The sequence below is a fragment of the Equus caballus genome, chromosome X (assembly GCF_041296265.1).
Source record: "Equus caballus isolate H_3958 breed thoroughbred chromosome X, TB-T2T, whole genome shotgun sequence".
NCBI lineage: Eukaryota > Metazoa > Chordata > Mammalia > Perissodactyla > Equidae > Equus > Equus caballus.
The window spans coordinates 78,301,314-78,315,877 of NC_091715.1; the positions used below are offsets into that span (position 1 = coordinate 78,301,314).

Below are 14,564 nucleotides of genomic sequence, written 5' to 3' on the forward strand. Positions count from 1 at the left end.
AAAAAACATATGTGGTAATCACAATTTAAAACATTTCTGCATTCAAAACTAACAAAAATAATAATAGGCATGTGAAAGGCTCCCCCACCTCCCATCCCATCCTTATATCCAAGCATTTAACTGTTTTTATAAACCAGATGCCTGGGACTGTAAGTCAATAGATCACACACATGAATAAAACAAAACTCCTCTCCTCTAAATGAGCCTTGCTAGAAAATTCTTGCAAGTACGAAACATTCCTATGTTTCAAGAAGAAATGAACCCCTCTTCATTTATCCTGTCCTTAAGGGCTGTAAAGTATTAAACCGTATTTCAGAAGTTCTCCGTTTACTAGTAAAATATTCCTTATAAGTAGAGAAGGTTCAACTTTAGGCTCTTTCTGAATTTATTTCCACTACCTTTCCTGTTAAATTGTTATTCTGACATGTAATTTTAACCCCAGTTTGGCTGGAAATTTGAAAAGAATAAATAACGAGTAAAACAGACAACAGTCCAAAATGTATTTTTAAGGATGCAGCAAGTATTTGAAAACAAATCTGCACCTTGAGATGTCGAGGATTGCGAGTCCTACCCCAAAATATCCTACTGTGAATCAATTTGGCATTTAAGTATTTTTAGGAGGTCTATAGTGGCCCCTACTGCAGGACTAGGCTGTCAATCGATTAAGTTAGAAATGAATCCGACTTCTATCCCAAAACTCTCGTTTGGGTGTTTAAATACAGTCCGCTTTTAACAACAATAAAAGCAAAGTACCTATGCACATCTAAGTTCTCACTGCACAGCTGACCAAAGCCCAATCAGAATAGTTTCAGCAGTAAGAAGAGCGGGAAGAGGCACACCCAAATATTTTGGTTGAACCTTGCTGTCTTGCCAAAGATTCCTCTTACAAGGGCTGGGGTTTACTGTGCGTCTTCTTTTAGGGACCAACGGGGCGGAGACAGCAGTTGGGGAAGGGAGAACCAGCGGGAGGAAGAGAGCGGTAGAATTGAGGGGACCGCAAAGGAGGCAAAACATCACCTGAACGTAGATAAAGAAATCTGGCCTCCAGTCAATCTCCACTTCAGTTGTTACAAAGAAGCACAACAGGTCACAGAGAAACGAGAAAGCTAAGTAATTAAGGAGCACTCATCCGTCTGTGCAAATGTCCCCAGAGTTACTTCGTCACCGTGCTGTGTTTTTGTGGCGCCGGGTTCCTAAAGCACCCGGGGTTCAACAGACAGCTGGAGTCAGCAGCTGGCCCCCAAAGTGTTGAGCAAACCCGGAGCGCGCGGAGCTGGGCGCGCGGTACCTGGCGCGTCCCCCAGTCCCACTTCAGGTCGCAAACTGAATAAACTTAGTCACAACTCTGGCGTGGCCCCCGAGGCGGGCGCTCCGCCCGAGGCCGAGCCCGGGCCCGGGCTGCACTCGTCCCCACGCCCGAGCCCGGGCTGCATTCGTCCCCACGCCCGAGCCCGCCGTCTCATCCTCGCCCGCTGCTGAGCGAAAGCGCAGTCGGACCCGCAGCTTCCAGGGGGCTTGCCTGAGCGCCCTGCTCCCCAGCCCCACGCCCCTTCCGTCTCGGGCCCCAGCCAGGGTCCCGAGGGAAGGAGGGGGTGGCTCCAGCCACCACACTAACCTCGCCGCCGCTCGCGCCGACGCCGAACACCTCCATTGCTTGGTCCCAGGGCTCCTCCGGAGGAGCGAACGGTAGCATCGCCCCTTCAGGAGCACTCGAACAGGAGCTGCCAACGGCTGTGGCGGCCACGCATCCTGCCTTTTGAGCTCGCCTGCTGCCGCCGCCGCCAAGACCCCAGCCCCTGCTTCAGCGACTGCTGCCCTCGCCGCGGGGTCCCTCAGAGGCTGGGAGCGGGGGGCTGCCGCCGCCGCAAGCTGCTACGCTCCATAAAGAAGACAACTCCGTGCTGCCTCTCCGAAAGCTGCCGCTTGGCTCGCGCTCACCACTGCCGCCGCCGCGACTGTCGCTTGGCGGTGACTTCCCCCCCACCCCGCTTCCTCGGCCCCCTCCCCGCTCCCAGCTCTGTCAATATGGCGGCAGCGGCGGCGTTACCTGTGCGGCGCCTGGAACCCCCCACGGCGGCGGCACAGCGGCGTCACTCGAACGTCAATGGAGATTCCCCAGCCTGGGGTGAAGGGGGGGTGGGAAAGAGGGGTGGGGGTGGATGCGGGGGACCGCGTGGTAGGGGGTGGGAAAGAGGGGAGGGGGGCGTGCTGGGCGGGGGAGGCGGGAGAAGAGTAGTAAAAGCCACTGCTAGCGCCTCAGTAAACCTGCCCACTCCACGGAGCATGCGCGGCGCTGTTCACACATGCTCAGCAGGCCCTCTCCAGTCTATGAAGCCGCGTTGCCAGCGGGAGGATTCCCAAAAAGGATGCGGGAGTTGGGGGACCCTCCTGAGCGTTGGAGAGTCAGCGTCAGGGTAGGACTCCAGGAATATCTGCTTGCAGGGCTCACAAAAGCAGGTGTTCTATACACCTTGCCACGCCCATTTTGGTACTTAGTGACAAATACTAGGGCGGGGATTTTAGTCCATTATACATTAGCCTCCTAGAAGCCAGAGGCAGGAAGGAAATGCATTTGAAGTAAATTAATACACCTGCGCTCCCTAACTCCCCCTCCCCCGTCTCTCTCACTGGCGTCTCCGCTAGGTTGCCTTCATGCTATTGATGACATACGGTGTTTCTAGTCTTCCTACATACATACGCCACTTATTGGACTCTACTTTTGGCAATGAAGGCAAAATGTACGAAGCTAACCTCACCCCCACTCCGCTCTGAGGATATTGGACCTGTAGTGACAGTAATTATTATTCTTCTATCTTCTTCAAATTAAAACCTGTACTGCTTTGCTACTCTAAGCCACACACTGTACTAGGCACTAGGGATATAACTGATATGAATAAAGTACAATCTCATACACGGGGCATGATCAAGAGCCTTCTCATCGAAACACTTCAGAACCCAAAGTAAAAATGTTGTTCCACCTTTGACACTTCAAAGAGACTTTAGAAAGCACCTATAATAGCGACTAAGCCAACTAAACCGGCTCAGTACCTTTAAGAGATTTCTAATGGTAGATGTAAAACGCACAGCACCCCCTCCCCGCTGCTACACCTAGGGCTGTTGTGTTGTACTGGTGGAAAACACTGAACTATGCCCTCCATTTATTTCACCATCTGGCGCCCCGCACTAGCGAAGTAAAGCGGACCACAGAGGTTGGCACTGAACTGCAAACAAGGATCACTAATAGTGCCCTACCTACTCTGCTTAAAATCCCAGGGAGAAAGGGAGCTTTGTGAATATGATTCTGTAAAAGTGAAAGCTTTGAAACTAGTGGGTGTATGGGGCTATAAACAGTGAAAACATGTGAGTGTGTGCATATGTGCATAAACTCCTGTTTGGCCAAACTGACAGTGTTCTTAACCAAGGCCACCCTTTTGAGTCTTGGATCTCATCCCTTCTTGCCTACTCAAAGGCTTTGTTTTGCAATTCTCTCCCCTGTCTCTTCCTCTTTTATTTTTTAGGAAGATTAGCCCTGAGCTAACATCTGCTGCAGATCCTCCTTTTTTTGCTGAGGAAGACTGACCCTGAGCTAACATACGTGCCCATCTTCCTCTACTTTATATGTGGGAAGCCTGCCACAGCATGGCTTGTCAAGCGGTGCCACGTCGGCACCCGGGATCCGTTGGGCCGCCAAAGCGAAAGGTGCACACTTAACCACTGCGCCACCGGGCCGGCCCCTCTCCCCTCTCTTTTGCATCATCTATTTTCCTCCCTCTACGGGACCTTTCCCATTGGCAAACAGCATCTGTTACTGACTTAAACTTGCTGGACCACTCATTAGCATTTGATGTAGTTCATGACTCCCTCTTTCGTTAAGCATTCTCTTCGAATCCCTCCAAAACAAAACAGGGTTCATTCTCCTCCCACGTCATTAATCATTTCTTCTCAGTGTCCTCTGCTGAATCAGTTTTTGTCTTCCCAGTCTCTAAAGTTGGAACTTCAGGGCTCAGTCCTTGACCTCTATTTTCCCCAACATCCTAGGTATTCCCATATCCCATCCAGTTCCATGGCTTTAAATCCCATCTGAATGTTGAGGATTCTCAAATTTTATCTCCAACCACTAACTCTTTCTTGAAGGTAAGACATGTACATGCAACTGCCTATTCTACTTGGATATCTAATAGGTGTCTCAAACTTAATGTATTCAAAAATGAATTCTTGATTTGACCCCAACCAACCTGCTCCTTGCCTAGTCTTCTCCAGGACAATTAGTGACTTCCACCATCCACCTAGTTTGCTGCTCAAAGATCACTTCTGAGTCCTTCTATGACCATCCTTTCTAAAACACTGTCGCCATGATTCTCTAGCTTCACCCTGCTTTTTCTTCATAACATCAGTCACATGTTATATATATTTGTTTATTTATTCCTCCCAGCACCTACCATAACGCGTTGAACATAATGAGGCTCAGTAAATATTTTATGAGTGAATAAATTCATCCTTTGCTCTTGTTTTGTGCATTTGATAAATACAACTCATCACCTATATTGAGAAGCTTCCTCACTGTGAATGCATTGCTTTGCTTTTATATAAAATTTAACCTTCATATATATTCATTCATTCAACATTCCCCTTAGCATATAAACATACATACATCTCTCTCATTAAAAAGAAAATAATCCAAACACCCTCCTCAATTCAGTGGTTTTAATAGACTCTTGTTCCTCAGATCTTTCAATCAGTTAATAAGTACTTTTACTTCTATCTCAAATATTTGTGAAATGTCTGCTCCATCCCCATTGCCATTACCTTGGTTCACCTTGTAGAATATTTCCTTGAACTAATGATACAAATGATTCCTCTCAACTGGTCTTTCTGACTCTAAATTTATACTATCTCTCTCCAGCCCATCCTCCTCACTGGCAGCCCAGTGACAAAAATTCTTCAATGATTTCCATCATCTCCAATAAAATATCCAAACTCCTTAACTTTGAATGCAAATGTTTTCACCATCTTGCCTCTAGTTATCTTTCCAGCTTCATCTACCACCTCATATTCCAGTCAAATCTATACACATGTTATTGTCTCTTCCCTGAATCAGTCTTCCTGGACAACTTATTCTTAATAGCAAATAATACTAACAACTACTATTTATTGAGAGCCCTCTATGCTCTAGGTATTTGCCCTTCATGAATTCATTTGGTCCTCATAACAATTTGTGAAAATTGTTATCTGTATTTTACAGATGAGAAACCTAAGCCTGGAAAAGGTTCAGTGATTTTCCAAAGACCTCACAGATATTAAATGGAAAATCTAGAATTAAAACCAGGTCTACAAATTGACCTTTAAACAAGTTGATTTTTTAAAAAGATATTAACCAGAGTTCCACTTCAGCCTAGAATGTAGAAGAGATGGAAAGAGCATCACTTCTACTCTAACAACAACAAAAAAAGTCAAATGAGGAAGAAAATCATAACATTTCTTGAACCCATCAGAGAGCTAAGGTCACAGGGCAGCAGAGTAGCCTAAAATACAAAGATAAACCTTCCAAGGTGAGACAGAATGCAAACATTGATCAACCTATAGCAGAACACAGGAGTAAGAGACATAAGGTGCCATAAAGCAGTTAAGTGGAATTGAGTTTAAATTTTTGGTGAATTGCTAAAGGCCAGATGTAGAGTAGCATGAGATTATAGAACTTCTTGGAGCTTCAGAGGCAAGGGAAGTTGACGTCCATTCTCAGGCTGTTCTCCACAAACTTAGATTTGCTGATCACAAGAAAGATGGGCGGCAGGGCAAAATGCCAGATAAAGCGTCCCTTGATATTGAAAGCCTGCAAGAGGGGGACAACCACTGTTCCATGAAAGGCAAAAATACTACCAGCAAATGCTACTGGGTGGTGGGGGCGGGGGCAGCACATGCTGTTGCCCCTTAGGAAACTTGTGAACACCCACTGTTTCTGAAGAAGGGTAAAAGAAAAAAAATCCCTCTATTCCTTAGGACAGGGGCAGAAAGCTGTCCTAGGCCCAGACAGTTGGAGCCTTCCTACCAATGGGAAGGAGCAGAAACCTCTTTCCCTCAAAAGCCCACCAAAGATACAAGATAAAAATTGGCCATCATGCAGAGGAGAGGCAATATTGCTGAGAAAACTCCACAGTGGAAAACTAGGGGCACAGAGCCTAAGATTGAGGCTAAACCAGGACAACAGAAAAAACTCCTTGTCCCACCACCATGCTAGCATGTACCAAATAAAAAGCAACAGCAAATTAATTGAATATGGATCATATTGTAAAACAAAAAACTATACAACTTTTAGGAGAAAACATAGGAAAAATCTTTATGACTTAAGGTCACAAGTCTTAGGTGAAGAGTTCTCAAATAAGACACCAAAACCATGATCCACAGAAGAACAAATTGATAAATGAGACCTCATCAACATTAAAAGATTTTGTCCTTCAAAAGATCCTATTAAGAGCATGAAAACATAAACCACAAACCGGGAAAAAGATTTGCAAAAGATTCCTATATCTGACAAAGGAATTGTATCCAGAATATATAAGGAATTCTATAAAGTCAAAAAAACCCCAAAGAATCCAATAAAAAAATAGGAAAAGTATTGGAAGAAACACTTTACCAAACAGGACATATGTGCCAATAAGCCCATGAAAAGATATTCAATACTGACAACACCAAATGCTGGCAAGGACGTAGAACAATAGGACCTTTCCCTCATCGCTGATAGGAATGCAAAATGGTACTGCCACTTTGGAAAACAGTTTGGTGGTTTCATACAAAACTAAACATAATCTTAACATACAATCCAGAAATTGTGCTCCTTGGTATCTATCCAAAGGAATTGAAGACATTTACATGCAAAAACCTGCACATGGATGTTTATAGTAGCTTTATTCATAATTGCCAAAACTTGGAAGCACCCAAGATGTCCTTCAATAGGTACATCTAGACAATGTAATATTATTGAATGTTAAAAAGAAATGAGCTATCAAGCCATGAAAAGATATGGAAGAACTTTAAATGCATATTATTAAGTGAAAGAAGCCAATCTGAAAAGGCTATATACTATATGATTCCAATTATATAACATGGAAAATGAAAATCTAATGAGACAGTAAAAAAGAGCAATAATTATCAGGGGTTAGTGAGGAAAGAAGGATGAATAGATGGAGCACAGAGGATTTTTAGGGCAATGAAACTATTCTGTGATACTGTAATGGTGGATACAGGCCATTATATATTTGTCAAAACCCACAGAATGTACGACACCAAGAGTAAACCCTAATATAAGATATGGACTTTGGTAATTATGTCTTAATGTGAGTCCATCAATTATAACAAATGTACCGCTCTGCTGTGGGATGTTGATGGGGAGGAGGCTGTGCATATATATGGGGAGGGGTATGTGAGAAATCTTTGTATCTTCCTTCCAATTTTGTTGTGAACCTAAAATTTCTCTTTAAAAAGTCTATTTAAAAAGTGAGATAAGGGGGGCCAGCCCAGTGGTGCAGCGGTTTAAGTGCGCACGTTCCGCTTCTCGGTGGCCCAGGGTTCGCTGGTTCGGATCCCGGATGCGGACATGGCACTGCTTGGCAAAAGCCATGCTGTGGTAGGCGTCCCACGTATGAAATAGAGGAAGATGGGCATGGACGTTAGCTCAGGGCCAGGCTTCCTCAGCAAAAAGAGGAAGATTGGCAGTAATTAGCTCAGGGCTAATCTTCCTCAAAAAAAAAAAAAAAATGAGATAAACATTGCTATGGTATGAATGTTTTGATCCCCTCAAAATTAGATTAGTACTTAGAAAGAAATTAATAGCATTAAAAGCTTATGTTAGAAAAGAAGAAACGTCTCAAATCCATAACCTAAAGTTCTACCTTAAGAAAGTAGTAAAAGAAGGGCAAATTGAACTCAAGGAAGCAGAATGAAGGAAATAATAAAAAATAAGACTGGAAATCAATTAAATTGAAGACAAAGACCAATAAAGAACATCAATAAAACCAAAATCCAATGGTTCTTGAAAAGATGAATTAAATTAAGAAACCACTATCTGCACCAACCAAGAAAAAAGAGAAGGTACAAATTACAGGTATTGAAAATGAAATAGGGGATATCACTACAAATTTTACAAATATGAAAAGGATAACAAGCGATGTTCAAAACAACTTTATGCCTATGAACCCAAGAACTTAGATAAACTGGACCAATTTCTTAAAAGAAACAAAGAAAAGCTCACTCAAGACTAAATAAACATTTAATGGAATATTCAGCTATAAAAGGGATGAAGTACTGACACATGCTACAACATGGATGAACCTTAAAAACATTATGTGAAATGAAAGAAGCCAGACACAAATTACCACATATTGTATGATTCCATTTATATAAAATGTCCAGAATAGGCAAATCCGTAAAGACAGAAAGTAGAGTAGTAGTTTCCAGGGGCTTGGGGGAGGAGGAAATGAGGAGTGAATACTAATGGATACTGAGTTTCCTTTTGGGGTGATGAAAATGTTATATAGTGGTGATGGTGATACAATCTCATAAATATACTAAATTCTACACTTCATAATAGTGAATTTTATAGGATATGAATTTTATCTCAATAAAAATAATAGATAACATGAATAGTCCTATATCTATTAAAAATTGAATTCATAGTTTAAAAGTTTCCAACAAAGAAAATTCAGTTCCAGATAGCTTGACCAGCGAATTCTAACAAATATTTAATTAAGAAATAATACCAGGGACTGGCCCAGGGGAGTAGTGGTTAAGTTTGCCCGCTCTCCTTTGGTGGCCTGGAGTTCACAGGTTAGGATCCTGGGCATGGTCGTACACACCGCTCATCAAGCCATGCTGTGGTGACATCCCACATAGAAAATGGAGGAAGATTGGCACAGATGTTAGCTCAGGGACAATCTTGTTCAAGCAAAAAGAGGAAGATTGGCAACAAATGTTAGCTCAGGGCCAATCTTCCTCACCAAAAAGAAAGAAAAAGAGAATACAAGTTCTACACAAGCTCTTCCAGAAAATAAAAGAGGAGAGAATGCTTTCTAAGTTATTTATAATTCCAACATTAACCTCATACCAAAAAAAGACAAAGAAATTAAAAGAAAAGAAAAATACAAACCAATATACTCCAGGAATATAATGCAAATATCTTCACCAAAATATAAGCAGTGCCCACAACTAGATAAAAAAAGAAAATGCATTACGGCCAGGAGAGATTTCTCATGAGAATAAAAGATTAGCCCAACATTGGCAAACAATCCATGTAATTCACTATATTAAGAGACTAAAGAAGAAAAAACGTATGATTGTGGGGCTGGCCCTGTGGCCGAGTGGTTGGGTTTGCATGCTCCACTTCAGCAGCCCAGGGTTTCACTGGTTCGGATCCTGAGCACGGACATGGCACTGCTCATCAGGCCATGCTGAGGCGGCATCCCACATAGCACAACCAGAAGGACCTACAACTAGAACATACAACTATGTACTAGGGGGCTTTGGGGAGAAAGAAAAGGAAAAAAAAAGAAGATTGGCAATAGATGTTCGCTCACGTGCCAATCTTTAAAAAAAATTTTTTTTCAATAAATAAAAAATAAACCATGTGATTGTTTAAACAGATGCAGAAAAAGCATTTGACGAAATACAACATTTATTTATGATAAAAACTCTCAGCAAATTAGGAACAGAAAAAACTTCCTCAACCTGAATAAGGACATCTACGAAAAACATGCAGTTAGCATCTTATTTAATGATAAAATACTGGGTGCGTTCCCCCTAAGATCAGAAACAAGACAGGCAAGAATGTCCATTCTCACCACTACTATTCAACACTGCCCTGGAGGTTCCAGCCAGTGCAATATGAGATAAAAAATAATTAAAAGGCATACAGATTGGAAAGGAAAAAAATAAAACTCTCTATTTGTAGAAACATGTGTCTATATAGAAAAATCAAAAACATGTATTAAAAACCTGCTAGAACTAAGACATGAGTTTAGCAAGGTCACAGGCTACAAGATCAATATGAAAAAAGCTTTTTTATGTCTATATACTACCAACAAACAATTGGAAATTAATATTAATAAACTACCATTTATAATAGCATAAAAGAACATGAAATACTTAGATATAAATCTAACAAAATATATGCAGGCTTTGTATGATAAAACTACAAAACACTGATAAAAAAATCAAAGAAAATTTATATAAATGAAGAGATGTACTGCATTCATGGATTCTGATTCAAAGACTCAATATTATTAAAATGCTAATTCTCTCCAATATGAGCTGTAGATTCAACACAATTCCAATGAAAATCCCACTAAGAATTTTGTAGAATTTGATAAGCTGATTCTACAATTTTTCCAGAAAGTCAAAGGACCTAGAATAGCCAAAACAATTCTTAAAAGCAACAAAGTTGAAGGATTTGCAATATCAGATTTCAAGACCTACTTTAAAGATACAGTAATCAAGAGACTGTATTATTAGAGTAAAGCTAGATAAATAGATCAATGGAACACAATATAGACTCAGAGGGAGAGCCATGCATACATGGTCAACTGACTTTTACAAAGTTGGAAAGGCAATTCAGTGGAGAAAGAACTGACTTTTCAACAATTGGTGGTGCAAAAATTGGGTATCCATGTGGAAGAAAATGAACTTTGATCCATTCCTTGCAGCATATACAAAGAGTAATTCAAAATGGATCATAAACATAAATGTAAATTCTAAATCATAAAATTTCTAAGAGAATGGAAAAATGAAGAAAATTTTTATAACCTTTTGGTAGGAAATTTTTCTTAGATTTTACACTAAAAGCACAATCTGTAAAAGAAAAATTTGGACTTCATCAAAATTTAAAATGTCTGCTCTTGTAAGACACTATTAAGAGAATGAAGAGACAGGTCACAGGGTGGGATAAAATATTTGCAAATCATATATCTGACAAAGGACTTGTATCCAGAGTATATAAGGAACTCTCAAAATCCAATAATAAGAAGAAAAACAGGGCTGGCCCAGTGGCACCGCAGTTAAGTTCGCACTTTCCACTTCAGCGGCCAGGGTTTCACCGGTTCGGATCCTGGGTGTGGACATGGCACTGTTCAGCAAGCCCTGCTGTGGCAGGCATCCCACACATAAAGTAGAGGAAGATAGGCACGGATGTTAGCTCAGGGCCAGTCTTCCTCAGCAAAAAAAGGAGGATTGGCCACAGATGGTAGCTCAGGGCTAATCTTTGTCAAAAAAAAAAGAAGAAAATTTATAAAAAGTGCGAATGCTTTGATATCTCACCAAAGAAGATATACTGATGGAAAAAAAAGCACCTGAGAGAATTCTAAACACTATTAGACTTTAGGAAAATCCACATGAAAACTACAATAATACACAATAAGCTGAACACCTATTATGGACTAAATGTTTGTTTTCTCTCAAACATTCATATTTGAACCCCTAGCACCGAATGTGATGGCATTAGGAGATGGAGCTTTTGGGAGGTAACTAGGTCATGAGGGTGGAGCCCTCATGAATGGAATTAGTGCCCTTATAAAAGGGATTCCAGAGAGAGCTCTTGCCTTCTTTCTGCCATGTGAGGATATAAAGAGAGGATAGCCATCTAAGAACTGGGAAGCGGGCCCTCACCAGACACCATGTCTGCCAGCACCTTAGTCTTGGACTTCCCAGCCTCAAGAACTGTAGAAAAACTTTGTTGTTTAAGTCTATGGTCTTTTGTTGTAACAGCCCAGATGGACTAAGACAACACCTATTAGAATGACTAAAAAACTAACAAGAAAAACCTGACAATACCAAGTGTTAAAGAGAATGTACAGCAACTGAAACTCTCTTGCATTGCCAATTGGAATGCAAAATTTTACAGCCACATTGGCTATTTATAGCCAGTTTGGCTGTTTCATATAAAGTTAAACATATACTTATGAAATAACCTAGCACCCTACTTCTAGAGCTTACTCAAGGAAATAAAAATATATGTTTACACAATAACCTGTATGTAAATGTTTATAGCAGCTTTTTTTTTTTTTTGAGGAAGATTGGCCCTGAGTTAACTACTGCCAATCCTCCTCTTTTTGCTGAGGAAGACTGGCCTTGAGCTAACATCCAAGCCCATCTTCCTCTACTTTATACGTGGGACGCCTACCACAGTATGGCTTTTTTGCCAAGCAGTGCCATGTCTGCACCCAGGATCCAAACCAGCGAACCCCAGACTGCCGAGAAGCGGACCATGCAAACTTAACCGCTGAGCCACCAGGCCAGCCCCCATAGCAGCTTTAATCATGATTTCCAAAAACAGGAAACCACCAAAATGCCCTTCAACTAGAGAATGGATAAACAGACTGTGGTACATCCATTGAAAAGAACACTACTCAGCAGTAAAAATGAAGGAATTACTGGCACCTGTAGCAACATGGGTAAATTGCAAATACATTATTTCAAGTGAAAAAGTCTAGCCTCAAAAAGTTTCATGCTCTGTTATTCCATTTTTGTGACATCTTGGAAAAGGCAAACTATAGGGGCAGAAAACAGATTAGTGGTCGCCAGGGGCTGAAGGTGAAGGGAAGGGTTTTGTTCAAAGGGCCGGAAGCTTTTGGGGGTGATGGAAATGTTATGTGGTTGTGGTTACATGACTGTATGTGTTTATCAAAATTTATAGAACTGTACCTTAAGAATGACATTAAAAAGGGCATGAAACAGGCCATAAGATAGGAAATACACACAAATAGACACAAAATATGAACAGTAGTGGAGGGTAATGTTATGATGGTTGAGGATTGTATAGGGAAGTACAAAGAGTAGATTTTGCAGAAGGGCATTTTGAGGCCCAAGGAGAGTATTTAAAAGGCAGATAACCTTTGTGACCAAGCTAGCCTTGTTACCTTGGTTATGGGTGTGAGTGTTTATGTGCTGATTATATAATAACACCTCAAATCCTTTTTAGCAAAAGCCTGTTATGTCACCTGATTTTTCCTCCCACTAAAATACTGAGTCACTGTCCTCCTAGAGTATCTGTGCAGTGCAAGCAACATATTCCCTGCAATAGTGCACAGCATCCTAAAATGGGAGGCCCAGAGAGATTGCTAACATGCTATACCCTAGGGTCAACTGCTGCACCTAAATAAATTTTGATAGATATCCTCAGAAAGGAGCACATTCAAATTTAGATATTTTAAACTTTACATATGTTTTTTAAATGTGGCCACAGTAGAGCTTAAATTGCTTTATTAAATGGCAGAGAAAAGACTTACTTTTCCTAAATATATTTTACTTACATTGTTAACATATTATACAAGAGGAATAGAAATAATTATTTGAGTGCTCTTAGATTCATTTTCTTTGGAATGTGTTTGAAATATACATGGTTAAGAATGTATATTTGGGAAACGTAATATCTTTAAAATGTAACGTTCATATTCAATATCAGAGAAACAAATATGCCATATGTGGAGATTTAATAAATACCAATATTGAAAATATTTTCTTAAAGTAAAAAGTAATGCTGCTTCTTACATACTGCTTTTTGTAATTTCTTGTGACCATTTAGGCCTATGCTACTAACTCTGATTATCATATTAGCACATTTTCACAATATTGCAAATTCAAGATGGATGTATTTGGGGAGGGGAAAGCAAAACTTTCAACTTCTTAACAAGAAAGGATAGCTATAATACCAGTCTGTTCAGTAACTACAACCATCCCAGCCAGGTGGCTACATTGGTAATTATCCCATTGCTTAATCTTAATTATACCTCTTCTTTGGAAGGTAAATTAGTAGTGTAAGAGTTAGAATTATTTATTAATACATTATTTACATATACAATTTATTTACTCTGCCTATGTCCCCAAGCAATTTGAGGAGCCACATTGTTTATCTTCACTGAAGAAAAGAAATGGGAATTAAATAAATGACTCAAATTAATAGAAGTTAAATTATCCACAGATGCCATCTATCCTCTTTGCTTAGAATACATCAAATTTGTGATAATCAGCTGGTTGCCTCCACAATACTCATCTCCTTCAACCTACCTTCCCTCCTTTCCCAAGCCCCTTCTGCTTCTGCCTTCCCACTTTCTTCTCTCCCCATTCTATGTTCAGGCTCCCTCAGCCCTTTTGCACTCTCTCCACCCCCTTATTTCATTCTTGCTCCCTCAGTAACCCACCCTTTCTCTCTCCTTTGCACTCTCTTCTTACTACGTCATTCCCTTCTCACCAGGCCCAGCCCCCTAACCCTTTGTCACCTTCTCACTCACTCCTCAGATCTTCCCTGATCTCCTGCCCTCCAGCCCTTCTCCTCTTAGGCCTTCATCTGATTTTGGGAACACTCATATACTACCTCCATAATACTACTTCGATTACCACTTATTAGCTGCCACTATGCCCTCTGAACATTTTCACCTGCCTTCTAGTGTCTCTTTTTATTATCTTCAGCTAAACTTATTCCAAAGTGGCCATCCCACTGGGCGTGTTAAACTCCAGTTACTTGCCTCCCATGGCGTATGGCCCATCATGCTTTTGACTGAGTTCCCATTCTGACATAAACAGTG

At 41.0% G+C, this 14,564-nt stretch overlaps 1 protein-coding gene across 14 annotated transcripts in view; it reads right to left on the bottom strand.

Moving 5' to 3' along the window:
• RPS6KA6 (ribosomal protein S6 kinase A6) overlaps positions 1-14,564 on the bottom strand; it is a 169,953-nt gene that overhangs the window by 115,669 nt on the left and 39,720 nt on the right. For 4 of the 14 annotated variants that reach the window (XM_023634248.2, XM_070258666.1, XM_070258664.1 and 1 more), the window contains exon 1: positions 1,616-2,278. The exons of 4 other annotated variants lie outside the window; for them this stretch is intronic. In XM_023634248.2, the coding sequence (XP_023490016.1) occupies positions 1,616-1,693 (78 nt within the window). In that variant the 5' untranslated portion in view covers positions 1,694-2,278. Of the gene's footprint in view, positions 1-1,615; positions 2,302-14,564 lie in introns of those variants that run through there. 6 more of the 14 variants (XM_070258667.1, XM_070258665.1, XM_070258663.1 and 3 more) reach the window with 5 other exon arrangements.